Below are 27,257 nucleotides of genomic sequence, written 5' to 3' on the forward strand. Positions count from 1 at the left end.
TGTGCATGTTTTATTTACTGTCATAGATTTTGTTACCATTGTCATGCATTATACGACTGACACACTACAACGGTTGGAGTTAAAAATCATCATTTGTATTCTACTGAAGAAACAAAGTCACCTACATCTTGGATGCCCTTGGATGATTTGGGTGAACTATACCCTTAACAAACTGTGACAAGAGTAATGCACATTAACACAGAAAGAATATGTGAGTAAGTCTGAAAGTGAAACCTCACAACATCCTTTTATTGAGGAGAGCAGCCTGACAGGAAGGCTTATATCTATAATTAGATATACATTTGTCTGACTCTTTTTTTAATGCACTACCATTACTGGTGGAAACTCACACTGGGGGTAAGCATATCTAAAAGCATTTTCACACTCACTCACAATACACTCCTCCACACACTCTTGTTCTTCTCAATTTCGACAAAACATTTTGTTGTACTTTTCCACAAAGCATGATTCACCCACTGACGTCTCAAAACACTATGCCGTCTCCTGACAGATCCTGAACATTTTGATGAAATGAAAGTAACTGTTAAACTGGAACTCTTTAATCAAAAAAAGAAAAACACCCTCTGAGTTTTGTTCCTTTTAGTCTGTTAGCCTTGATGCAATATGCTATAGTGTAGAGATTCCCAAACTTTCTTGTCAGCCTAAAATATTAAAGGATTAGTTCACTTTAAAATGAAAATTACCTCAAGATTTACTCACCCTCAAGCCATCCTAGGTGTATATGACTTTCTTCCTTCTGATGAATACAATCAGAGTTATTTTAATAAATATCCTGACGCATCCAAGCTTTATAATGGCAGTGAACGGGACCAACGAGTATGAAGCTCAAGAAAGTGCATCCATCCACCATAAACGTACTCCACACGGCTCTGGGGGGGGTTAATAAAGGCCTTCTGAAGCAAAGCGATGCATTTGTGTAAGAAAAATATCCATATTTAACAAGTTATAAAGTAAAATATCTTCCACCAGACTGCCTTCCGTATTCAACTTACGAAGAAAGTGTAAAACTCTTGCAGTTCAAAATGCTTATGCTATGTCCTGCGCCTTCCATATTCAACTTATCTTCCATATCTAGCTTCCGCCAGACCGCCCTCCATATTCAACTTACAAAAAAAACGGCAGTTACGCTTTTTCTGCAAGTTGAATAAGGAGGGCGGTCTGGCGGAAGCTAGATATTTTACTTGTTAAATATTAATATTTTTCTTACAAAAACGCATCGCTTCGCTTCAGAAGGCCTTTGTTACCCCCTGTGGAGTACGTTTATGATGGATGGATGCACTTTTTTGAGCTTCATACTCGTTGGTCCTGTTTACTGCCACTATAAAGCTTGAATGTGTCAGGATATTTATTAATATAACTCAGATTGTGTTCATCAGAAAGAAGAAGGTCATATACATCTAGGATGGCTTGACACCTAGGAGTGAGTAAATCTTGGGGTAATTTTCACTTTAAAGTGAACTAATCCTTTAACTTGTTGTACCCCGATGAGGTTTTAAGTTAATATTTCAATAATTTAACAAAACATTTCCATGTTCACAGTTATCTGATGTTGGTTAATGGTCACATGACATATGCAGATAAACAAATATAATATTTTGTCTATTTTAGTAAGTTTTCCTTATATTGATCAATGACTCATCCTGCACTGCATATCCAAAATGGTGTCCAATCAGATTCTTTCTAGAATGATAATGCCTTCCTATTTCTGACTAGCAACGGTAAGTAGCAAATCATCTTCTGACATACACTAAACACTATTGCCAATTCTTTTTTTCATGAAAATTCCCAACTTCCTGTTTCAAAAGGAAATATGGCAACACTGACAAATTAACCTTGGTTTATGTTGCCATCTGCTTATTTACAGAACATCAACAAATCAGTATACAGAATGTGTTAGTTTTGTAAATGAAATGGAAGTTGGCAATTGAAGTAACCTACACACACACACACACAAAATGGTGTAGAAACAATTTTCACAATTAACTACAAAGAAACGGCAAGTAACACACTGAATTAAATGTGACATTTTAAAGTAGAACAATCTTTGTTTTACCTAAAACTTTGAAAAATCATTTTTTACTGTATACTGTAAATCCAGTACCTTGGTTTGATTGAATTTAATATACAATTTACATCCGAGGACATCTTCATACCTTTCCTGATGTGCCAACATCAGTCCTGTGCAAGTCTACATTGTTGAATGTCTTTATGTATATAATAGTGGTTTGAATCGTGATGACCACAAACAATAGCTATACTGGCCATTAGACGTGCCTCATTTCACCTTCCCCATCAGCACGGCGATTCATCAGCTTTTCGGAGGGACCACGTCCATGTCACCCACCAACACAAACACACACACCTGCTGTTGTAGCCTGAAGGAGAAGGGTTAATTCCCCCCACCCTTATATACACAAACAAACAGCACTCGTGTAAACCATCCGCTCGCATACTCGCACACTCTTCCCCCCCAACAGTCAGTTGTTAGTTAGGGGGAGGGGGTGTGAAGGGGAGAGGCTAGCGGAGGTCTTTGTGAGAGAGAGAGAGAGAGAGAGAAAGAGGAACAGAGCGTTCTATTTCTCATAGATGAGCAGCTGCTAGGCAGGACTGTCTTGAAAGCAGAGAGACAGTGAGAGAGACCATTTGGTGCCTGAACGAGAGTGAGGGAGGGGGAGAGAGAAACGCACACACTCAGCGTGAGCTTGTGGTTTAAGCAGACACTAGCCGTGCGTTTAGGGAAACCCACAGTCTCAGCTCCCTGGGATAAAGGAGTGTTGTTTCTTGCCCTGCTCTTTTTCCCCTTTTCATTCTTTTATTTTACTCCCTCCATCCTTTCTCTTCTTCCTTTTACCTGCGGAAAGAGCTGGACCACTGTTTTCTCCCTGAAACACACCGAGCCGGTAAGCGGGCACGCTATCTATTTCTGTTTCCTGCTTTTTTGTGTGTCAGTATCTTTTTTCTGCTTCATTCATCCTTATTGCTTGGGTAGAGAGAGATGCAGTTGATGTGCTAGCATGATACCTAGGTGATGCCGTACCGGCATCCGTCGTGGCCGGCTTATACTGGGACTGGGTGCGGAAGAAGGAGGGATTGGAGGAGAGGGAAGGGGGTGTTCTACTTTTTCAGCCCCACGATCGGTCAACTGGGGCTCGTCCTCTTTCACTGCAGCACATGGCAGAATACACACACTGACACAAAAACACACAACACTCCAGTTGTATTACACGTACGTGTCCTGTAAAACTAACCGTCTGCTTTAGTAGGGCTAATTAACGCACCTATTAGCCTAATCAATACTCATCCTCTCATATTAACTAAGGCCAGTGGTGCATAAGGAGGTGTTTATGGGTAAATAGTCAGAGATGTTCTCGTTTATCAACCCTTTTGTGGACATAGAAGCATGTTCCCTTTAGGCAAAGTGATCTTCATAAGAATGACATTTTATTCCCCGATGACATTTGCAGAGGCATTTGCTGTAAACGATAAACCACACAGGGCTAATTAGGTCGTATATGTGTACGCTTGTGCATTGTTATAGCTAAAAACATGTAGCATGTGAACGGCTGAGAGAAATGAATGAAATCATGAATGGAGAGATGAACCACTCCTTTTTTCGATCCGTTCTCGTTCTCATGAGCGGGATGTGGAAGAGGAAATTCACACCTGAGCGGGGAAGAAAGAGGTAGATGTATGAATGAAGCCCTAGAATATGGAGTCTGGTCATACATGTCTGGATATGAATGCTTTCGGTTGTTAAAAGACCCCTGACATGTCAGGAAAAAAAATCAGGTTGGGTGGATACAAGATCTGTAATATACTGAAAAATGAATTTGCAAGGGTAAAGAACAGCTTTAGTTTTCAATCATTATACAAAATCATTGTTCTTTGCATAAGTACAAATAAAAAAAAACCCACGAGTGCCAATTAAAGAACTTGAATCATTCAAAATTTGATGTGTAATCTACTAAAAATGAGCCTGATCACAGTTAAAATGCACATAAATGCTGTTGACAGCAAAATATAATGCATATGTGCATATTGTGAAGGCACTGTATGTATTTTATGACTACTAGCACTGAGCAAAAATGCTTTTTAAACCAAAAAAGTTCTGAATATTATCATTAAATTACTATATAACACATACCTTGATGTGTACCACATTCACATCAAGATGTCAGTATAGCACAAATATATGTTTTACCCTTATATGAAATCAGTCTGAGGCTGAAAATGTATTTACTTGTCTGTTGCTAGGACACTCCCTTTGAACATTTTATACGAGGCCTCTGATTGGCTGCAGCCAATGATGCAAGTTTCTCACCCCAAATCTTTCCCCTTCGCCCATGGAAACATGCCTGTCTGCATTTCTTCCTTTCCTTCTGTCTACCTCCATGTCATAGATCATCTGAACCTTGTCTCCATCCTGCATCTCTCTCATCCATCCCTTCTTTGTTACAATCAGGCTAGATGGATAGAGGGATGCTACAGAGCTGATCCTTTTCTCTTTGTTGTATTCTTATTTTAGAAAACTGTATGAAAAATATCTGAAAAAAAGCATCAAAGCTCAATACAGTAGAAGCAGTTCATTCTCAGCGTTCTGCTCTCTGCTGATGTGTGATTTCTGCCCCTGTGCTGGTGGCAAAGACTCTGACCCCCACCTCCACATGAGCATTATATATGTGCTGTACTGTAAGTGGGTCAGTGTAGAAAGTGTGGCATGTCATGTGTGTCTCGGGGAAGTGGCCTGACTGGTCAGTCATATAGAGCGTGGGAATCAAGAGAGAAGGGGGCTGAATTGTCTTTGCTAACCTTGGCACAAGCTTCCACCATCTACACTGCAGCTTGACCCATGCGTGCGTTATAATGCATATGCATCAAAATCGGAGGCTGAATATCGTGCAGAATACCAAGAACTTCCTTTTGTCTAATACTCTGTTGTATAAGATCTAAACTGAATACTGAAATTATTATAGGATTAGTTCACTTCAGAATTCAAATTTCCTGATAATTTACTCAACCCCATGGCATCTAAGATATCTTTCAGTTTTCAGTTGAAAAGAAATTAAGGTTTGTGAGGAAAACAGGATTTTTCTCCATATAGTGGACTTCAGTGGGGTTCACCGGGTGGAAGGTCCAAATTGCAGTTTCAGTGCAGCTTCAAAGGGCTCTACACGATCCCAGCTGAGGAATAAGGGTCTTTTCTAGCGAAACGATCGGTCATTTTCTAAAAAAAATAATAAAAATGTATATACTTTTTAACCACAAATGCTCATCTTGCACTGCTCTGTGATGCGCCACGCATGACGTAATCACGTTAGAAAACTCCATCTCATTTTCTCCTCCAACTTCAAAATCGTCCGATATCATTGTTTTACCTTTTTTTGTAAAGGGCGTTTGGCTTAATCTTTGCACGTTCGCTTTATAGACACTGGATCAGTACTTTCACCTACGTCACGTGTGACCTTTGTAATATGATTACGTCATACGTGGCAGATCGCAGAGCAGTGCAAGACAAGCATTTGTGGTTAAAAAGTATATAATTTTTTTTAGAAAATGACCTATCTTTTCACTAGATAAGACCCTTATTCCTCGTCTGGGATCATGTAGAGCGCTTTGAAGCTGCACTGAAACCGCAATTTGGACCTTCCACCCGGTGAACCTCACTGAAGTCCACTTTATGGTGAAAAATCCTGGAATGTTTTCCTCAAAAGCTTAATTTCTTTTCAACTGAAGAAAGAAAGACATGAACATCTTGTATGACATGGGGGCGAGTTAATTATCAGGAAATGTTCATTGAGAAGTGAACTAATCCTTTAAGTGTAGCTTCAACTATCTAGCTTCACTTAGCAAACAGAATAGCAAAAATAACTGTTATCAAACAGTTGGGGGACAGTTCACCCAAAAATGAAAATTCTTGATATTCTTTATTCTCATGTTGTTCTGAATTTGTATGACTTTCTTTTTTACTTCAAAACAAGATTTTTTTTGAAGAATGTTGGAATTCAAGCAACAGCAGATCCCATTGACTTCCATTGTATGGACAAAAAAAAACAGATTATCAAAATATCTTCCTTGTGTATCTGTGTATGTTAAGTCATATATGATTTAAAAGGAACACCATGCTAAGTGACCTTTAGCTTAGAGCCATTTATCTCCATGAGGATGCTGACATCTTTCATGAGAGGCCTAATGGATTAACTTTGAAACCGCAATAAAACGCAAGGCTAATTTTAAACAACCTGTTGAATCAAATCTAACTAAATCTATACAATTGATAACCTGTGTGCTGGATTAATGTCTACACCGCTAACTTCAGTTCAAAAGACATTTCAAATAAAAAGACAAGGGATTACAGAGTAATTCTGAAGTATAAAGGCACACATACTATTTTTGTATGGGTTTTTATTCCTGTCTGATCCCCTCTATAGTCCCACTATACTTTCACTTTAATGACTTACAGGAATAATATCACAAATTTTGCCAATGGATCTTATGGCATATTAATGAAGTTTCAAAAGGAAGCTTAAAAATTTGTCTCGCTAAATGAGGTCAGGCTCTTTATCAAACTTTCTGTAATGCTTATAATTAATTGAAAGAATTTGCAACTTCATTTACCCTCAATGTGTTCAACGGTAAGGAACGTAATTGTGATTGATTTAGCCATTTTCAAGATCAGTGTCTCACTTCAAGTGCAATCCTTCAAATAAATTAAACTCTATTTTCTTAGGTACATATAAAAATGTAGCTATACAATATGCACATCGCTCAGAACAGCTGTCACAGGAAATGGTTACAGTTACTATATTAGGTCATGGTGACCTATGTCCACATTTTGATTTCCTACAGGCCTGAGGCGAGAGCAACGGCTGAGACAGCGCTATGTGAGACGGTATGTCTATCTGCACCCATAGCATGTAGGCCAGACACTTTACACTGATGCAGACTCATAGATCTCTTTCAGAAGGACAATATGTATCTAGATGTCAGAGGATAGTCTCAGGACCTTTTTTTGCTTTTGCATGCATTTTATAATCAGTGCATCACCACCTTTGGGAATATGAGAGTTGCAGAGATGTCTACTGTTTGTCTAAACTCAGTGTCCTTTGTCCTGATGTCTAACCTGCTGTTATGGAAACATCTTGCATAAATTTTAATATTAAAATGATTAAGTATAGCTTCAACTATCTAGCTTCACTTACCAAATAGAATAGCAAAAAATGACTGTTTTCAAACAGGTTTTCCCGTAAGGTTGGTTCACACTATTGGGGCAGTGAGAACTAGACTGCTGTACAAGATGGAGACTTTTGTTTTCGGCAGACAGGCTCTGAAGGGCAGAGGCAAAGTGAGTGATGGTAGAGCTGATACCCAGTTTCTCATCTCCTCTTATCTGTCTATCTGCCTTGCAAAATCAGAGCAGTGAGAAAAAGAAAGTTGCTGCCAGACATCCCACCAAACGCTTTGATGAGCAATCAGAAGCTTGAGGAGCAAGTTAACACAAACCCAAATATCCTCGCTTCAAGTTTTTAAACTGGGTCATATTGAAATTCCCATTAGTTATGGGTATCAGAAGCAGCCTTGTTATCACGCTGTGCATCCAAAATGTGTAATTCTTAATATTATTTAATGGACCCTGACCTAACATGAACTAACAATGAAAAATTGCATTTTTATAAATTAATGTTAAACAATTAATATTAATAAAATACTATAACAAATAATTTAAGTATAATAAATTTAAAATAAAAATAATATTTTTTTATTTAAACTGATTTAAAATGAATACAAATTAAAGAGAAGACAAGAAATAATAAAAAATATACTAGTGTTAATTTAAATAAAAATATTAATATGAAGAGTTTAATTTTAAAGTCCCCCTGTAGTCAATAATATTACCCCTCAAAACTCATCTTTGATCACCAAAATGACATATTTAAACATTTTTTTCCTGTGAAAAAAATTTCTTCATGTTTTAAAATAGCTTGAATGTAACTCTACACCCTCGCGGATCAATGAATATGCAAATTAGCCCCGCCTCCACTTGCTCACACCAGCTCAGAGATCCACTCGGTCAACTTGCTGAGGTAAACGCTGCATAATGGCATCGCTCTTTACAACGTCGGACACATAACAGTAATTAATATGATTAGCCTTTTGCTTGACTACGTTATCAAACAGCTAACAATGTGTTGCTAATGTTATACAAACCATGTTCCCGTTCTTCATCTCAGAGTCAGACAGTAAGTATCCTTACAAACGCTTTAACAACTCAGTTCAGTATAGTTATATATATATAGTTCATCATAACATTCGTAATATACATTATACACCCGCCATATTACTAAATCTACACAATTTTTCATATCAACAGAAAAATATACCGGGATAACCTGGCTTCTCTCGAGACTCCCCTGCTAGTTTGCTGTTAATGATATGCTAAAGCCCACTGGCACATTGACGTGATTGGTTACAAGGTAGTTTGTGACGTCACAGACCGCGGGTTTGAAATTGAGACTGTCAGTTTTAAGGAGAAAATACTCAGCAATGGTGTTGACTTATGAATTTTCACATGGTTAACTTAAAGCATACTAAAAACACCACATAGACATATAAACAACATTAAAAACTTAATTGTCACTACAGGGGGTCTTTAAGGACATTTTTGTTTACTTTTATACAAAAAAACTGTGATGATCGCCACTTGTTCTTCAGTATAAATCTGCATCTTAAAGGATTAGTTCACCCAAAAATGAAAATTCTGTCATTAATTACTCACCCTCATGTCGTTCTACACCCATAAGACCTTCGTTCATCTTCGGAACACAAATTAAGATATTTTTGATAAAATCCGATGGCTCAGTGGGGCCTCCATTGACAGCAAGATATTTAACACTTTCAAATGCCCAGAAAGCTACTAAAGACATATTTAAAACAGTTCATGTGACTACAGTGGTTCAACCTTAATGTTATAAAGTGACGAGTATACTTTTTGTGCGCCAAAAAAACAAAATACCGACTTTATTCCACAATATCTAGTGATGGGCGATTTCAAAACACTGCTTCATGAAGCTTCGAAGATTTACGAATCTTTTGTTTCGAATAAGTGGTTCGGAGCGTGTATCAAACTGCCAAAGTCACGTGAACCATTGAAATTTCTAAACGTTTCGAAACACTTATGACGTAACTAAAGCCTCATTTACTGAAATCACGTGACTTTGGCAGTTTGATACACGCTCCGAACCACTTATTCGAAACAAAAGATTCGTAAAGCTTCGAAGCTTTATGGTCTTTAAGATCTTACGGGTGTGGAACGACATGAGGGTGGGTAATTAATGACAGAATTTTCATTTTTGGGTGAACTAACCCTTTAAAGCAAAGCTTTTTTGAATATTGCAAAGACCTTTTGATCAGGTTAATTGTGGCTACCCTGCTAAAAAGGCCTACATAGATGTTTACCATCATATGTTTTGGATGCTGTTCTTTAGGACAAGTTGCTAGTGTGCTGAAGTTCCAGCAAGACTACTTCAGTCCACCAGCTAGACCGACCAATATAAACCATCTTTGACCTTTGGATATTCATGCTGGTCTTTTCCAAATGGTTCTGAACTAAGACATCAGACGTGATGGGCGCTTTATTCCAAGGAGATTGCAAGTGCTATATTTAGCGTCTGGTTTTGCTCCCTGACCTTGAGCAGGTGTGTTCCACGCAGGGAGTAAGAAGGCAAGAAAAATGGGTGAAACAGACACAAACTGGCAGGTAGACCTCAGTGCAATGTTGTTTGGTTGATGAGCTGCCAGAATGGCTCAATCACACTGATAGCAGTGACAATCTGTAAGGGTCTTTTGTTTACACGTCACAAAGGGTGAAGGCAGAGTGATATCACAATGCATGGGGCACGTGTCTGTGTTTAAATATGTGCATGTGCACAGGTCATTATCTTAATGATGCTTTTCAATGTTTTGCTGACAAACTTGCGACTAAAAACATAATAGCTACTCTCAGGGGATGTTCTGTTTTTAAAAACAAGAGATAAAAAATGAGCCTGAGGGTAGAATTTGGTTATTATGGGTCTGGATATTGCTGCTGTATTTCTATTAAGAGGACAATGAAGCAAAACAGTGAAATCAAATATCCATTTATCCATTCCTGTTCGTTTGATGTTAGCTCATTGTTTTGCTTTATGTTTTGCTAATAAGGCTCTAAAATAATGCAATTCATTGAAAAATTCCAAAATCTAAAGATTCATTTTGCTCTATAATTAAATTCCTGTCATCAAAAGGAATGAGCAAAAAGATGAGAGATTCTCTGCGATCAAGACTTTTGTCTCCTGTCAGCCCCTTGAGCAAAGGCACAATGCTAATTTGCAATTGCCCTGCTCGCTATTCTCCGGTCTCAGCCTTTTTTCTTCCAGTGCCGTGGATGGAGAGAGCGTGGGGGAGGGGTGGCGGTGGAGAATTGTTCCCTTCTTTCTCTCTCCTCTTTCCAGTTCCTGCACTAGCATGTTTTGCTGTTCTCCAATATTGGCGTAGGTGACAAGGGGCCGATGATGGCCGAGCATCCTCAACCCTGTCAGCTGTAGCATCGGATTTCCGTTCATTCGCTTCATCCGGCTCTGCCGCTGCCATCTCCCATCAAGCCCAGAGGCGAGCCCACTGTCAATACCGATTTCTCTTAGAGGACCCGTCGTGCTAGGCTAATGCTATCTCTACACGCTGTAGAAGCTATAATGATGCCCATTAAAAAGTTGGACATGTCAGACAGGAAGTGAGAGGGATAGGCAGAGTGAAAAAGAAAGGAGAAATCATCACTACTATTATTCCCTGACTTCCCTTGTGAAAAAGAAGTACACCTTGGCATACTTTTGAAAAGAAAACTGCGTAAATTATACACTTTCAAAGAATATATTTGATTGTGAACTGAATGTAATGTTTTCGGACACTTAATTGCATGTAAATTGTAATTAGCTGAAAATGTTTTGACCCACTTATGTAGGACTTAAAGGATTAGTTCACTTTGAAATGAAAATTAGCCCAACCTTTACGCACGCTCAAGCCATCCTAGGTGTATATGACTTTCTTGTTTCTGACGAAGACAATCGGAGAAATATTAATAAATATCCTGACGGATCCAAGCTTTAAAATGGCAGTGATAGGGTTCAATGAGTATGAGCTGAACAAAGTGTTTCCATCCACATCCATCCATCATAAATATGTACTCCACACGGCTCCGGAGTGTTAATAAAGGCCTTCTGAAGCGAAGCGATGCGTTTGTGTAAAAAAATATCCATATTTAAACAAGTTATGAAGTCGAATATCGAGCTTCCGCCAGACTGCTTTCCGTATTCAACGTACGCAGAAAGCTCTTGCAGTTCACAAAGTTTATGCTACGTCATGTGCCTTCCCTATTAAACTTACGGAAAAAGTGTAATTGAAGCGACATCAGTTTACATTTTCTTCGTAACTTGTATATGGAAGGTGGTCTGGCGGAAGCTAAGTGTGTTAAGAAACAGAACATGTGCTTTCTTTGAGTAGACTTAAGTGGCATTTTATTTCAATAATATTATATTATCTGCAAGTACAGTTTTTTTTAAATAGCTATACTTTTAAGATTTGAAGTACACTACAAGTGCACATTCAATATAATTAAGCGCACATTTTTTCACAAGTGTTTCTCTGCCTGAAAACAATGAGGTAGCAAAAATAAAATAGTGTGAATTTAGGTAAATTGCACCATGTTTTCACATTCCTGTCAAAAACTACAATTTACTGAATTTATCAAAGCCTGACAATAAAAATGAAAAAGCTCTTTACCATTTGTTAATTTCTCTATGACCCAAACACTTTCATTCTTCTTTGAAAGAAATACGTGCTGAAAGTACTTCTGTGTTTTAATTATATTAATGAGTCATTTTTGATAATGGCAGGTAGAATAATATGGGCTAGTTTCTCCCACACCCATATATAATATCTTTATGAATTTAAATCATAAATAAATGATGCCCCCTCTAAAGGCACATTCCGATCAAACAGATGGCTCATTCAAGGTTGATAATGTGTAGGCTTGGATGCTTTTACTCTAGTTTGACTCTAATTTGCAAACAGCATTTTTAACATATTCACATCAAGCCTGAACATTTTGAATAGAAAAATTGGTTTCTATGGACCTATTCACACATTTACATGTATTCATTTGGTAGTCACTTTTATCCAAAGTGACTTACAAATGAGAAACATCACAAGCAATTTTCCCTAAGAGCTTAAAATATTTGCAGAACACAATGCCAGACCAATATGTTTTTTTTATGTACAGATTGTGCAAATTGAACCTTCAGGGGTTCAACATATTATCACTGGGGGCAGTACCCTTAAAGGGACAAATTTGTACCTTATTTACCCCAAAAAGTTTCATAGTAGTACCTTAAGGGTACATAATACTATCCCTTAAAATGTACTAATATGCACCTTTAGTGGAAGATAAGGTACTTCCCCAATGACAAGCTGTTGAATGCCTGAAGGTACAATTTTCTCAATTTTTTTCTGACAATGTATAGCAGACTGATTGAAATCTGAACAACCAATGAGATTTCCACTGCATTGTTGACCGTAAAGCAGAGGTCTATTCTCATAACAGTGCTCTGTTAAATAGTGTAGAGCCTATTCTCACTAATTTCTGCTTCGAAAACTGAAAATAAAGGCAACGTTAGTGCAAATGGAGCTATAAATGGTCTTTAAATGGGCTAAAATAACTTTAAGAGCCTTCTGTAAAGACTGAATGCAGAAGAGAACATCTGTTCCAGTTTCTCAGAGAGCTCTTTATTGTAATGCAAGTCCTTTAGATTAAGTCCTTTTGAAGTTACTGTGACCTGACACAGCATTGTTAGGATGTTGCTGGCAAAGGTCAGAGTTTATTAAGAAATGCTTGACCTTGTGTTTTGTTCACTGTGACATGAACATCAGTCAGACCTACATAGTACAAATCATTACAACTTTATCCTCTGACATTTAAACAGTCTTTTTCTTCTGGGGGTGGACAGGTTTGATCTATGTACTAGGTATGGTCTCAAAGACATTTCTTGGTCCCAGGTGACCCTGGATGACCCTGTCCTCAGCACGATCATTAAGTCCCTCAACGCTGCAGTGAATTCAATCGCAGGTCATTTACCACTGGACTACACTGAAACTCCACAGCATGCATCCAACACTGTTTTAAAGATTACTAGCTACTTTATAGAAAAACAAATGGTACTACTATTCAAAAGTTTGAACGGTAGAGTTTTCAAAAGTGCAGACTTCGGTACCAAGTTGGTACTGAAATTTTAAAAATGTGATGCTTTGAGCGATGTTGAGCAGGTTCGTAAACACCTCTGATCGGCCATTGTGTTCACGCGCTCATCAGATATGTCTGTGATTGGCTTCAATGATCAACGCTTCAAAAACATGTTGTAAATAGTCATCAATGATGCTCTTCACTGAGCGCTTACACAGATACAAACGGGAGAGTTTGAAAGCAGGCGTCTATCGCGGACCAGTCTGCTGATAGATGGCTGCTTTCAAACGCTCCCGCTTTCAAACTCTCCCATGTGTTGATCATTGTAGCCAATCACAGACATATCCAATGAGTGCGTGAACACAATGGCCAATCAGAGGTGTTTACGAATCCGCTCAACAGCGCTCGAAGCGTCACATTTTTAAAATTTCAGTACCGACTTGGTACTGACAGCTCTAATTGTATATATTTTCATAATCAGTGTCTATTGCTTGAGTCAATGACAAAAGACACAACTTTAAGAAAATTGTCTCATAGAAAAAAAGTATTTTAACAACTTTCAATTTCACACTTCACCTTTAAACAGTAGAACTGTTTCTGAGTCAGCCTACATTCATGTTGGTGTGGTAAATGATCCCCAGATGTTATTCTAGTAGAAGTATCTGATTAGTCATAAAGCCACTGCAGTGAGCAGATCGCTTTGTGTGCTGCATGATGCACAATGTGCTGCACACTGCCTCAGATTTATGAGGGACATTGCCGCATAATGCATTGAGCTAACAATTTACATGGCTTCTTATTTGGAGGGTTATACTGGGGCGGGCGAGTGTGTTTGCTGGATGTAATGATAGATTGGTGGCCGGCCGTGCCACTCAAGAAATGAATCAGATTGTGACCTGTCGAATACATCCCATGAATCCCTCCCCAGAGGTTTATCATTTTATTGTCTGCCAGAGTGACTGCTTAAAAACAAGCTTCTGTATGTAAGCACAGCCATAACCTCCATAGACCCACATAAATGACCCTGCCATATTGTTCACATTCTGAGCCTTTTCTACGAATTCAACTAATCTGTCTTTATTTCTCGTTGTTTCTCTCAGGTAGCTGAGGCTGATGCTGTGATACTGCAGGAGAAACATACAGGCTCTCATTTGATGCAGTGAAGTGCTCCGCGAGGAAAATCGCAAGCAAAGGTATGGACCAAAAACAATGCGGCCCCATTCGCCAAGCCACATGGCAGCATGTGTGAGAAAAAGATGTGAAAATAGAAGGCAAATAGCCACAGAAGTGTCTGAAAGCAACTGCATTCTGTCTGCCCACTTTATGATGGCGCAGAGTTTCTTTTTGGTTTCAGCACAAACAGCAGAGTCACAATTCAATCAAAAATAGCCTATGAACAGATGCCATGCAGAAACATTTATAGATATTTGTTTCCTTCTTTGAAGCAGTGCTTATTTAGTAGTCTGCTGTTTATCTCTTTATATGCAGTAATGAAATCATGAAAAGATATTTGAGACAAAAGCTTTACTGTTAAAGTTATGCAACATCCTGGATGTGATATTACAATAAATATGCATTTCCCTGGTCAGGTCTGGACTAGTCTGAGCAGATCAGAAAGGGACAGTGTGATATTGCTCTGTAAGCACACGATTTTTGCTCTAGTTTCTACCTCAGACAGTTGCCACTAGGGTCACTTCCTTATAACTAAGTACACTGGGGCTCTGTTCTCAATATTTAGTTCTACAAAGTCTGCTTTAATGAATTTCCTTTTTTTTTTTTTTAAGATTTAAGCCTAAACACAAATTTTAATATCATACAATTCATTTCAAACCAGAAAATAGCAAAAAGACTGGATACTTTTTCTGATTGCAGAGCAACTGTGCTTTTTTAAATTTAGCAGAGGAGATGTTTCACACACAGGAAACTGCAGCTAGAGAGTTCAAGCCATAGTTAAACCCCTGCACTAGAATAAGCCACCCTTTCTCTAACCTCTCACCCTATCAAAACCAAGCGAACACATACAGTGGCACCACAGAGAAACGGTTTAACCAGGCTCTTTTAAAATAAGCCCTGCCTTTAAATAGCAGTCAGAAAAAGAGAAGTGTGAAAAGAGCAGAGCGATGTTGAACGCAGAGCTGCAGAGGGGACTGTTGGTAAGGTTGAGAGGGTTCCTGTGGGGCTGTACGGCACCAACCGCATTAAGACGGACTCTTCACAGCTGGGCTCAGGGACAGCTCTGGAGGAGGAGTACAGGGGAGGAAGAGACTGAGATAGGAGTGGGAAACGGAGAGGACTAGAACAGTGAGGCTCTAAGGGAAGTCGGAAAAAGGAAGGCTGGTAAGTAATGGACAGTCATATATGTCAAGCTGTATGATTTTTTTGTTGACATGATAGTTGCAGAAGATTAATTACAGGTTGACAGTTTCCTGAATGAGACCTTTGGTTAGACAAGACTGATGGAACTGAGGTTTACTTCAGAGTTTACTTCATCCCATGAGGCAAATGGGATGATGATAGATAGATAGATAGATAGATAGATAGATAGATAGATAGATAGATAGATAGATAGAAAGAAAGAATACTTTATACTTGGATTTGGCTGGTAGCTTATGAAAGCCTCAGATAGAATACAGACAGGAGAGGCAATGTGGTCCAGCCATGGAAACAGGGTTCTACTGGTGGTTGCCAGGAGACAGGCAGAAGGGGGGGTATACTGCCTCTTAAGTGATAAACAGGCTGAGAGGAGCCATCTTTGCCTTGTGTGCCATAAGCAAAGGATAGGGCTTGATATGAAGGATTTAGAAGGTGAAATATGAAACAGTCAGATTCTTAGTTCAAACACTGCCAATATGCACGCATTTGTGTCTCTTGGGAAATGGCATGATAGGGTTGTGCTATTACCAATATCATGATAATCCAGCTAGCTTATTTCTAGATAGCACTGTGTCCAGAATTATTCCTCTCATGCAAGGTATTACCAAGAGAAGCTACAACATTTGGTGTCCCTTCCCAACTGCAATTGATATTAAGCATATGCAAACTGAACAAACTAAACAAACGGAGCAGTTATGTTGATGGTACAATATAATGTTCTAACCAAATGCAATGTAATAAATCATAAAGCAGTTTTTGTCCAAGCCAGAAGTGAATGCGACAAGCGACAAGACGTTTTGTCAACTTCTATTTGTGTCACTCTGGGTAGCCCCACCCACACTGAAATCTCATTGCGCTAAAATCCTGCTCAACATAACTGTTTTTCTATTATTGTATCATGTCACATAGCAACTTCACTTATAGTATGGACAATCAAATTCACTAGAAACTGTTAGTCACAGCTGGTTACATAGTGCTGTTACACATGGTTAGTTTGAGTTCTGTTCATTCAATATAGTTACAACACAAGTCACATCATTTAAAAAAAAAGGTGTTTGTTCCTGCTGCTGTGATATGTGTCATGATCAGTTATTTCCTGCAGTACACTCAAATGCTGCATTGCAACAAACAACATGGTGACAGAAAAAAGACTAACATTATATTAACATTGCTGTGTTCGTGACTGCTATTTTGAAAAGGAAGTCTGAACTGTTCCTGAACTGAAGAGCAAAGGTGGATGAAGTTTGCTACTCCTGTCTTGTGTTCTTCATAACTTAAGAATTCCTGACAGACACCACAAATTGGGGACGAGGATTAGGCTTTTATTTGCTATTGTTGGTCAAGAAGATGGTTGTTGCTAACGTGCCTTTCCCAAGTTTCTTCCTGCCTTGCTCTGGTGAGCCTGCTATGCCGTTCAACACATGGTTGTGGATTTTTGAAAATTATCTACGGGTTATTGATGCCACAGGGGATGCCTGGCCGGACGAAAGACAGAAGGCTCTACTGCTTCAATACCTCAGTACAGAGGAACAATTGCCTAACACAGGTACAATGTATATGCATTGAAAGCCTACTTCGTACCAAAAGCTAACATAGTAGCTCAATTCCACGCCTTCTGTAAACACTCTCAGGTGCCTCACGTCACGAGACAGTTTTACAGTTCACTGTTGCTTTGCGAGAGCTTGTTGTTTGATGTGAGTTCGGTGCCAGTAATGATGAAATGATTTGCGATCAGCTCGTAGAGAATGTGCTTAGCCCACGAATACGTGAGAGACTTTTACTATAAACTGATCTTACACTGGACAGAGCTGTTATGTTAGCAAGCCAGATTGATTCTGCTGCCGATCAGGCTAAATCCATTTCAAATTTACGCCAAGTTACCACCCCTGTACAAGCGGGTTGTGGATCGGAGGCACACTTAGATAATGCTCTAAAATGCCCGGCTGCAGCTGCAACATGCAGTAAGTGTATAAAGGTTGGACATTAAGCTAAACTGTGCTGATCAGTGCAATCAAACAAGGTCTGAGAAACTGAATTACCAGAAGTTACTGTACTGTACACGGAATATTCAGCTCGTTCTCCCAGCATTATAAGCACAGTGACTATATCCTCTTCTGACTCACAGACTTGCGTGGTGGATTTGGTGGTTGACAGTGGGTCTTCCATATCTATCCTGCTCTAAAGCACTTATGCATGTAACATTTCAGTAACATTGTGCTGTCGCAATCTACAGCCAGGCTTGTGACGTATACAAAAGATCAAATTCCAGTGGTTGGGTGTTTGTCAGCGAATGTTTCCCTACATGACCACATGACCACTGTTCCTGCTACGTTCTTCATTTTGGACAAAGCGACACCACTCATGTGAAGGGACCTAATGTCTGCACTGCATGTGGGGATTGAAAACAATCAAGTCCTACCTCTCCTAATGCCCTTTCTGTGCCTTGTTCTCCTGTGCCAGTCTTTTAGTGCACTGTTGCTAAGTCAACTGAGTTTGGATGTGCTAAAAACTTTATATACAGTGTAAAACTGGATGAAACTGTCACACCTGAGCACCAAAAGTAAAAAATAAAACCTCATAGCAATTATTACTCACGACGGACTGTTCCTTACGGATTGGCTTCAGCGCCTACAGAATTTCAGAAGATGATGACCATCATCCTGACTGACTTGTCAGGGGCTGAAAATTACCTGGATGACATTATCATCCATGGATATGACATGCCGATGCATGACAAAGCCATCGTACAATGACTAGAAGCTGCTGGCTTGCAGCCCAATAAACACAAGTGTCGCTTCGGGCAAACTAGCCTGCTGTTCTTAGGTCATACTGTGGAGGGTCTTCTTCCTGATGAATCATGTGTACAGACGATTCTCAATGCCCCTGCCCTTTCTGATGCATCTACTATGCGCTCCTTAATTGGACTGATTTTGCCACAGTTGTAGCTCCAGTGCAAGTGCCTACAAGATCCAAATGGATTCAGCTGGTCAAAAGAGGGTGAACAAAGTTTGACCAGAGTAAAACGACTGCTAGCAAACAGCCCTGCTTTGGCATTATAGGACCCCACACTACGCACGACTGTCTCCACAGACACTTTTGACTATGGTCCGGGAGCCATATTTTCTCAGGTCACCCCGGATGGCATTGAACGAACTGTGGCTTTTGCATCACATACGCTGTCTACTGCTGAGCATATGCCATGGTGGAAAAGGAGGCGATAGTATGCGTATGGGCCTTTGAGAGGTGGAACCCTCAAGGTGAAACCCTGCTTACCACTAAGGGTGTCGGCCGTGCTGGACTAGGTGTAGCAAGGTGGTCTGCACGTCTCGTGTCATTTAAATATGATGTGGCATACCACCCAGGTTCCCAAAATGCTCCTGCTAATAATCTGTCACATATACCCTTACCTGGTTCTCCTGCAGATTAATGTGGTTGCTCCAGCTCCTGTTGATGATGTTGGTTAGTTGGTGGCCAGGGTTGGATGCTCAGGTTCATGATGCTGTCCGTTCCTGCCACGTGTGTCATCTCAATGACAAAGCTGTCAAGTCACATCCTGCTCCTCTCCAGCCAGTGCCGCTGCCAGATGGACCATTGCGGAAAGTGGCTGTGGATATAGTCAGGCCATTTGACACTGCTGAGGTCTTCTTTACTCGCACTGTCAATTCAGATTATGTGGTTTCGTTTCTGTCATCAGTATTCAGCCGCTATGGAAAAATGGTGTTCAGTTTATGTCTGCTGCTTTCAGCTTTCACTGCTTTTCTGGAAGGAAGGAAGGAATAATCGTCACCATCGTCCCTCTTTCTACTACCCATCAGCTAATTCAATGGTTCAACTGTGTGCTCAAACACACTGTCCAAATGGCCATCCAGCACCATAAGCTATGGAAACCTATGGTAACTGACTTCTTGCAGGTGTACCATGCCACTCTACATGCTGCAACTGATACTTCACCCTTTCAGCTCCTCTATCGCAGGCAAATGCGCACAAAGCTCTCTATTATAGCTCTCACTGATGCTGAGTAGGGTGCTGGTACTCCTTGTTTCCAGGAGAGGGATAAAGTGATGGGAAAAGAACCCCTTGCATGTTCTTAAAGGGGTGGTTGATTATGATTTCACTTTTTTAACTTTAGTTAGTGTGTAATGTTGCTGTTAGAGCATAAACAACATCTGCAAAATTACAACGCTCAAAGTTCAATGCCAAAGGAGATATTTACTTTTAAAGAATTCTCTGTTTAAGGACTTCAACAAACTGTTGGTATGGATATCAACAAGCTTCTTCCCGGGTTAGTGACACGACTAACCCTAAAATTTACATAAACCCTGTCCCTGAGAACATGCAACAAAGGGGGTGAGGCCATGTTGGGCTGCTTTAGAGAAGAGGAAGAGTTTTTGTAGTAGAGTGTTGTTACCATGCCATTATTTCTTTCAACGTTTTTTTATTGATATTTACATTATAAATCACATGAAACAATCCCCCAACCCTCACCATCAAATAACTAGCGCAGCGTCCTTACTGTCCATTAATTCAGATAAGAATTGTAAGTAGAAGAACTGAGCACACATATATACGTCAACATACATCAACCTTCAGCCATATATAAAAAGATATACATGCACATACACTCGGGGGGAAAAAAAAGGATAAAAAATGAATGAATAAATAAATAAATTAAAAAATTTTTAAAAAAAAAGAAAAGAAAAAAGAAGCCAATAACAGGGCATTATTTAAACAAACTTATCAACATAGTCAATAAAACGGTGCCACATCTTAAAAAATTGTTTTTCCGACCCTCTTAATGAATACCTAATTTTTTCAAGGGAGAGACAAGACGTCATATCACTAATCCATTGAGTATGTGTGGGTGGGAAGGGATCTTTCCACTTTAATAGTATCGCTCTACGTGCTAACAAAGAAGAGAAAGCAAGGACTTTACACATAGACGCATAGACTCCAAATAATGCCACCAGAGGTTCTGGCTCAAAACTGTGTTTAAGAACCGCCGAAAGGGTGTGAAATATTGATCGCCAGAAACGCTCTAATTTGGGGCATGTCCAGAACATGTGAATTATTGATCCCTCATCATATTTACATCTATTGCATATGGGGCTAGTACCAGGAAACATTTTAGCTAGTTTAACTTTGGATATATGAGCTCTGTGTACTACTTTGAACTGTATAAGTGAATGGCGAGCACACATTGACGATGAGTGGACCTGTTTAAGAATAGAGTTCCATGTGTCTTCGGAAAGTGGTCTGTCAGGGTCTTCCTCCCAAGCTCTCTTTATGGTATTTAGAGAGAAAGATTCCAAATTGGTCATTAAATTATAAATAATGGAAATTGAGCCCTTGGCTAATATGTTACATGAGAGGAAATTATCCAAAGGATTTTCAGAAGGCATCACTGGAAAGTCTAATATGAGTGACTTAACATAATGCTTTATCTGCAAGACTCTAAAGAAATCTGACTTATTAAGACCAAAACGTAATGTTAACTGTTCAAAAGAAGCAAATAAATGATCAATAAATAAATCCTTGAAACATTTTATCCCCTTGTCAGTCCAACTCTTAAATGATCCGTCTTGCATTGAAGATGAAAAAAAGTGATTACGGGCAACAGGGCTAAGAAGAGAAGGATCCTGAAAACCAAATGATTTCCTGGATTGAGTCCAAATCCTCAACGAGTGTTTCACCAATGGGCAATCAACCGGAGTATAAGAGATGGATTGTAATTTAGTTGCAAGAAGTGCTGGAAGGGAAATTTGCTTGTGGTCATTTATTTCCATGTTCACCCAGGATGGTCTATTGGGCAAAAGGTGATAATGCCACCAATAGAGTATATTTCATATGTTAGCTGCCCAGTAGTAAAACTTAAAGTTAGGTAAGGACATACCACCATTGCTTCTAGACCTCTGAAGGTACGCTTTACGCAGGCGAGGGTGCTTACCATTCCAAATAAATGTAGAAATAACAGAGTCCAAAGATTTAAAAAATGACAGGGGAATAAATAGAGGTAAACAAGACAAAGAAATTTAGGGAGCACCACCATCTTAATGGAATTAATGCGCCCAATGAGAGAAATCTTTAAAGGGGACCATTTAGAAAGATCTTTCTTAATCCGTTCAAGAAGTATGCCAAAATTATGTTTAAAAAGGTGCTTATGATGGTGAGTGATACAGACCCCAAGATAAAAGAAATTATTTTTGACTAGTTTTAATGGTATGTTGGGGTACTGTAGTTGCGCATCTACCTTATTAATCAGAAAAAAATCACTCTTGTGCAGATTAAGCCTGTAACCAGAAAACAGACCAAAATTCTCAAGCAAAGATAGAGCTGCGGGTAGAGAAGTTTGTGGATTGGAGATAAAAAGCAGTAGATCGTCTGCATATAAAGTTACCTTGTGCTCTGCCTCACCACAGGTAATTCCAGTAATCTGCTGACTCTCGCGTAGAGCGATTGCTAAAGGCTCAATAGCTAGAAGGAACAGTAATGGGCTTAGCGGACAGCACTGTCAAGTTCCGCGGTGCAAGTTAAATGGTCTAGAGTGCAGACCATTGGTCAGAACTACTGCAGAGGGAGCTCTATAAAGTAATTTGATCCAAGAAAGAAAAACTGGGCCAAATCCAAAATTTTCCAAAGCTAAAAAAAGGTACTCCCACTCCACCCTGTCAAATGCCTTCTCGGCATCCAAAGAAACAACACATTCTGGAATGGCCTGATGCTGAGAATATACCACATTAAGTAAGCGGCGGATATTAAAAAATGACTGACGATTCTTTATAAACCCTGTTTGATCAGGAGAGATGATGTTGGGGAGGACATCTTCGAGTCTTGTGGCGAGCACCTTTGCTAAAATTTTAACATCACAGTTGAGCAAAGAAATCAGCCTATAAGATGCACAATCCAAAGGGTCTTTATCCTTTTTAAGTAATAAAGAAATGCAAGCTTGATTTAATGTTGGGGGAAGAATCCCAGACTTAAAAGATTCACTAAAAGAACACTGTGAGTCGAGGACCCTCAACGGACTCCGGTAAGCCAATTATCCTGATATTATTGCGCCAACTGCGTCCCTCCAAGTCTGCTGTTTTGGCCTTGAGCTTAGCGTAGTTCTCAGTTAGTTCGGTACATACCACTTCCAACGAGCGAATTCGCTCGCTGAGGAGGTCTGCGCTGGATTCCATTGATGCTATTTGTGGTCCATGGTCCGACACCGCTGCCTGGACGAGGTCAAGTTTTGCCTCTAACGATGTCAAAGCAGTTTTGAAATCGGCAGAGAGAGCGGTTCTGTGGTCTTCCAATAAGCTAGTCAAGGCCGACATGCTAACCTCGCCGTGAGCCGTGGGCACGTCATCTTTAGCGGTGGTATCTTTCTTTGCTTGTTTGGCTGTTTTAGATGACATTTTCTGCTTCCTTAGTTATTAGACATGTTATCCCATTACATTCGAAAAAAAAAAAAAAAACAGGTAGAGGATTATTAAATGGTAACAAAGAATAATCTGTACAGGAAGCACGAGGTAGACGCGTCTGCTCCATTCGCATCTAGAACCAGAAGTCCACCATGCCATTATTTTACACAGGACTGCTTCACAAATGAGGGTCAATTCAACGCTGGATTTGCACAAAAGATTAACATGATGGCACATGCTAGTCGATGAGTTGAATCGACTCCACAGCAACTACATAAATTTATCCACTTACCGTTCAGAAACGTCCAGTTGCATTCTAAAGGTTGTAACTTCTTCTTGAGTTTCTCCATCAGTGTCCGACTCCAGTTTGAACAATGTAAAGCTGAACACCATTACTGACAATCGTCATTTTGGCTGCGTGAGATTTTCCAGCTTTGTTGTTGTTGAGCAACCAAAGCGCGAGCTGTTAAAGCTCCGCCCTCTTCTGGAAAGCGAGCCAGGAGCAGCAGCTCATTTACATTTAAAGGGACACGCAAAAAATGGTGTTTTTACTCACACCCAAATAGGGGCAAATTTGACAAGCTATAATAAATGATCTGTGGGGTATTTTGAGCTGAAACTTCCCAGACACATTCTGGGGACACTAGAGACTTATATTACATCTTGTGAAAAGGGCATTATAGGTCCCCCCTTTAAAGGATACAGAAAGTTTACTGATCCTCTCACGCTTGCCAAAAGACTTGGTGTGGGTACATGCGTTCTCATTGATGGAAAGACATGGAATGCTTCCATTGCATTTCAATTTATGACAAAGCCAATAAAAACTAGGAAAATTAATAATAAAAAAAATGAACTTATTCCTGCCTACACAACAAATATTATACAGTAAAGTTATATCACTCAACGTTTTGTCAAAAAGATTACTTTGTTGATGCTGATACAAGCTGCCTTTTCGTTACTGCTGAAAACTAGCATTATTTTTTTTCTTTTCCAGCATTTCAAAATACACATTCTGGCCTCTTTCTACAGCATATGAAATGCTGCATATGTTTTTACAGTGAAAATACACAGGATTCTTGCTAATGAATATCATCTAGGTTGTGTTTCTTTGTACTATATGTATTTGTCTTCCTTGCCCAGGTTTGCCGGCCATGGGGAACCTCATTAAAGTCCTTGGCAAGGATTTAGAGAACTGTCCTCATTTTTTCCTGGATTTTGAAAGTAAGTGTTTCGCTGGTGTACAGTGTGTGTACGTGTGCTCAGATGTATATGTGTGTGATTGGAGATGGAGATATCAGGGTTGGAGTAGGTATAAACGCATCCTCTAGGTAGATTAAGACAGACTTTTGTTTTTGGAAACCATTTCTTTTTGCTCTCTTAATGTGGAAGCCAACCAAAAGATCATTCATTTCCCTTCATGTATAGTAAGGGAGCAGAAAGAAGAAGTTTCAGTGTGATCCATGTGACCATATCAACATCAACTGAGAATCTCATATATCCGGAGCGACACCTAAAGTCCATCCTAAACCCTATACGCCCGACCCCTCATCCCCAGACTCCATGCACATTCACACGAACACACACCCAACACCAGAGACACATCTGCCACACCTCCCATGACCCACACGCTTCTCCCTTCTCTTTGTTTCAGGGGGATCATGGGAAATCTCCTGAAACTGCTGGCTTGCACCGAACTTGAGCATGGCCCAATAGTTTTCCTTGACTTTGAACGTGAGACCATCAGCTTCTTATGTTTTGAGTTTGCTTTTCTTTCCCTTTTCATCACGGTTCCTTCTCATTCGCTGTCCTCTACATTTTCACTTCCTTTTCTCCGCCATCCCTCTGTTTGTGCATCAATGCTTGGCATTCAAGTGTTTTTCGGTGACCTCAATTTGTGACGTGACTTTTTTTGCGCACATCTCCAGGTCGACTGTGATCCGCTGAATTAAAGGTCGTTGTACGAATGCCACGCTTTTTTTTAGCAGTTAGAGTGGGATGGAAATAATCACATAACACTTAACTTATCTCCTCTTTTTTGCCCAAACCTTTGCAGACTTGTAAAGTGTGTTGGCTCCATAATCTGTTCCTGTTTGTCCTTGTGCATCTGGATGTGTGTGTGTGTGAGTGTGTGAATGCATTATTAACCAGTCTGAGAAATTAAGGAAGTGGGAATGGAAGCTGCCTTTTGAAAGGGGAGCCTCAATTTCCTTGTTCTCTGATGTTATGTTCCCTTTTAACCCTTACCTAAGCACTTCTCTCTCTCCTGAGTAATCCTTCCTTTTATGACACCTCTAACAGCTACATGCCTAACATCTCCTTATTTATGGAGGAAATAAAACTCCTGTCCTTCAAGTGTGAGAACCCGGAAGACTTAGAGCAGTTGTTGTCCAGTCTATAACATGAAATGTAGGCTGTCCTTCCTCTAAAAAATAATTAAATTGGCAGGAGATGCTCTTAAAGTGACACAGGCCATTCTGTATAATGCCTTTGCTTGTAATTCATTATAGGGTCAATGACATAAGTTCATTTTCTTCCAAATCTATTGATTAATTTACTTAAATACGCCTCTCCTAGGATGGACGTGTTCAATTTCAACATTAAAATTCATTTTGATATTTATTTGTGGTGCTTAAAGTAAAAAAAATGTCTCAGTGGTATAAATGACCTGAGATAAAAAAAAAAGTCACATTAAAAAGATGGAATTTCTAAATAATATTTCTTTAAACATCAGTTGTTTTAATATTTGTTAAAATATTTCATATTATTAATAAAATGTCATTAAAATAATTAAATATTATAAAATATTATAATTGGTGTAAACAGCTTGCAGGAATTCATATTATTTTCATGAGACCAAAAAAAAAAAAGAAAAAAAGACCCCAACGACCCCTGTAGACTCTCAAAGTCTTTTGGAGCAAGTGAAAGCCAAAATGAAGCCAAAACATTTTGATCAGCTGGTGGCTGGCTGTGGTATAAGTCATAAACCCCACCTTCTCCATGTAATCGAATGGGACGCGATCCAAACTAAAAAATCCAATTACTTTCAAAAGATGGCTTCTGTCGTTTTAGGTAGTACTTATCATACTGACGTATGTTCAAGTATTCGTTTTTCCAGTAATTTTGGTTTTAGTTACCTCCAAATGATTTAATCGGCTCAGAGGTCATCAACGATTATTTCTGGGATATTTTGGCTTGATTTTTCTCTAGTGGAAGGAAGTCAAACTATTAAGGAATACAATTTTTAAATAATGTTATATAAAAATATCTTGAAAAAGAATGATTAAGATACTGTATGTACACTCATATGCATTAAGGTGTAAGGAAACATGAAACCAACAAGAACACAAATATTACATTTCCAAGAACTCGGCACATGTTGACAATTCTTACTTGTCATTGACCCTATAGCAGAATCCATGAAATATAAAGAAGTAATATTAAAATGTTGAATACACAAGCAATACATTTGGACAACAGCCACTCTCCTGATCTAGACATTTTGAATTTATGACAGTGAAACAATGATCACCTCTGTTACACAGCACTGGTTTACATTTCCTTAGTTCTGAAATGGGGTTACTGTGCCACTAATGGCACTCATAGAAATTCAATAATATCTCAAATACAAGACACAACAACATAGAAATAGGCTTTAAGCCCAAGATCGGATCAGTTTTACTGAATTGCTGATACATGTGATGAACCACCTAAATGGTGCACTGCACAATAAAAGTGTGAAAAAGGGAAATTAAACATTACAGTACTACTGTAGCATTGATGCTAGTCTTCACACAATCTGTTCTTTGAAGATCACAGGCAGGATAAGCAAGCAGACCTGGAGGTGACATGATTGGGAGGAGCCACTGGCAATTACACTAAAGCATAATGTGTGTGTGTGTGTTTGCACTGAAGTATGTTTGCTCAGCTGATAGCACAAACATGTATGTGTGTATTCATTCAAACAAAGACAGAAAGACAGAGCACATGCATTGGTTTGGATGCACTTTTAAATTAGGCAGAGAGACCCCTAAGGAAAAAAATGTTTCTTTAAAGAATTGTTCACTGGGCGTTTATTTAGGGAAATAAAAATGGTTCTTCTATGGCATTGCTGTGAAAACTACGGAGCCCCGGACATGCAGGAAAAAAAATAGTAGGCTAAATTGTGCGCACGATTTACTAATTCGTTCCCTTGATTT

At 39.3% G+C, this 27,257-nt stretch overlaps 1 protein-coding gene and 1 long non-coding RNA gene across 10 annotated transcripts in view; one reads left to right on the top strand and one right to left on the bottom strand.

Annotated features, from left to right (window-relative positions):
• Window positions 1-2,450, bottom strand: part of LOC127500443 (uncharacterized) — a 35,524-nt gene extending 33,074 nt beyond the window's left edge. For all 4 annotated transcript variants that reach the window (XR_007926343.1, XR_007926344.1, XR_007926345.1 and 1 more), the window contains exon 1: window positions 2,175-2,450. This is a non-coding gene — a long non-coding RNA (uncharacterized LOC127500443). The remainder of the gene's footprint in view (window positions 1-2,174) is intronic.
• A 213-nt stretch (window positions 2,451-2,663) lies between these two features.
• Window positions 2,664-27,257, top strand: part of fam49al (family with sequence similarity 49 member A, like) — a 37,340-nt gene continuing 12,746 nt past the window's right edge. The window contains exons 1-4 of one of the 6 annotated variants that reach the window (XM_051871488.1): window positions 2,664-2,921; window positions 6,868-6,910; window positions 14,386-14,478; window positions 24,202-24,282. In XM_051871488.1, the coding sequence (XP_051727448.1) occupies window positions 24,213-24,282 (70 nt within the window). In that variant the 5' untranslated portion in view covers window positions 2,664-2,921; window positions 6,868-6,910; window positions 14,386-14,478; window positions 24,202-24,212. Of the gene's footprint in view, window positions 2,922-6,867; window positions 6,911-14,385; window positions 14,479-15,386; window positions 15,623-24,201; window positions 24,283-24,712; window positions 24,793-27,257 lie in introns of those variants that run through there. The other 5 variants (XM_051871487.1, XM_051871485.1, XM_051871489.1 and 2 more) reach the window with 5 other exon arrangements.

The sequence above is a fragment of the Ctenopharyngodon idella genome, chromosome 19, assembly GCF_019924925.1.
Source record: "Ctenopharyngodon idella isolate HZGC_01 chromosome 19, HZGC01, whole genome shotgun sequence".
Classification (NCBI taxonomy): domain Eukaryota; kingdom Metazoa; phylum Chordata; class Actinopteri; order Cypriniformes; family Xenocyprididae; genus Ctenopharyngodon; species Ctenopharyngodon idella.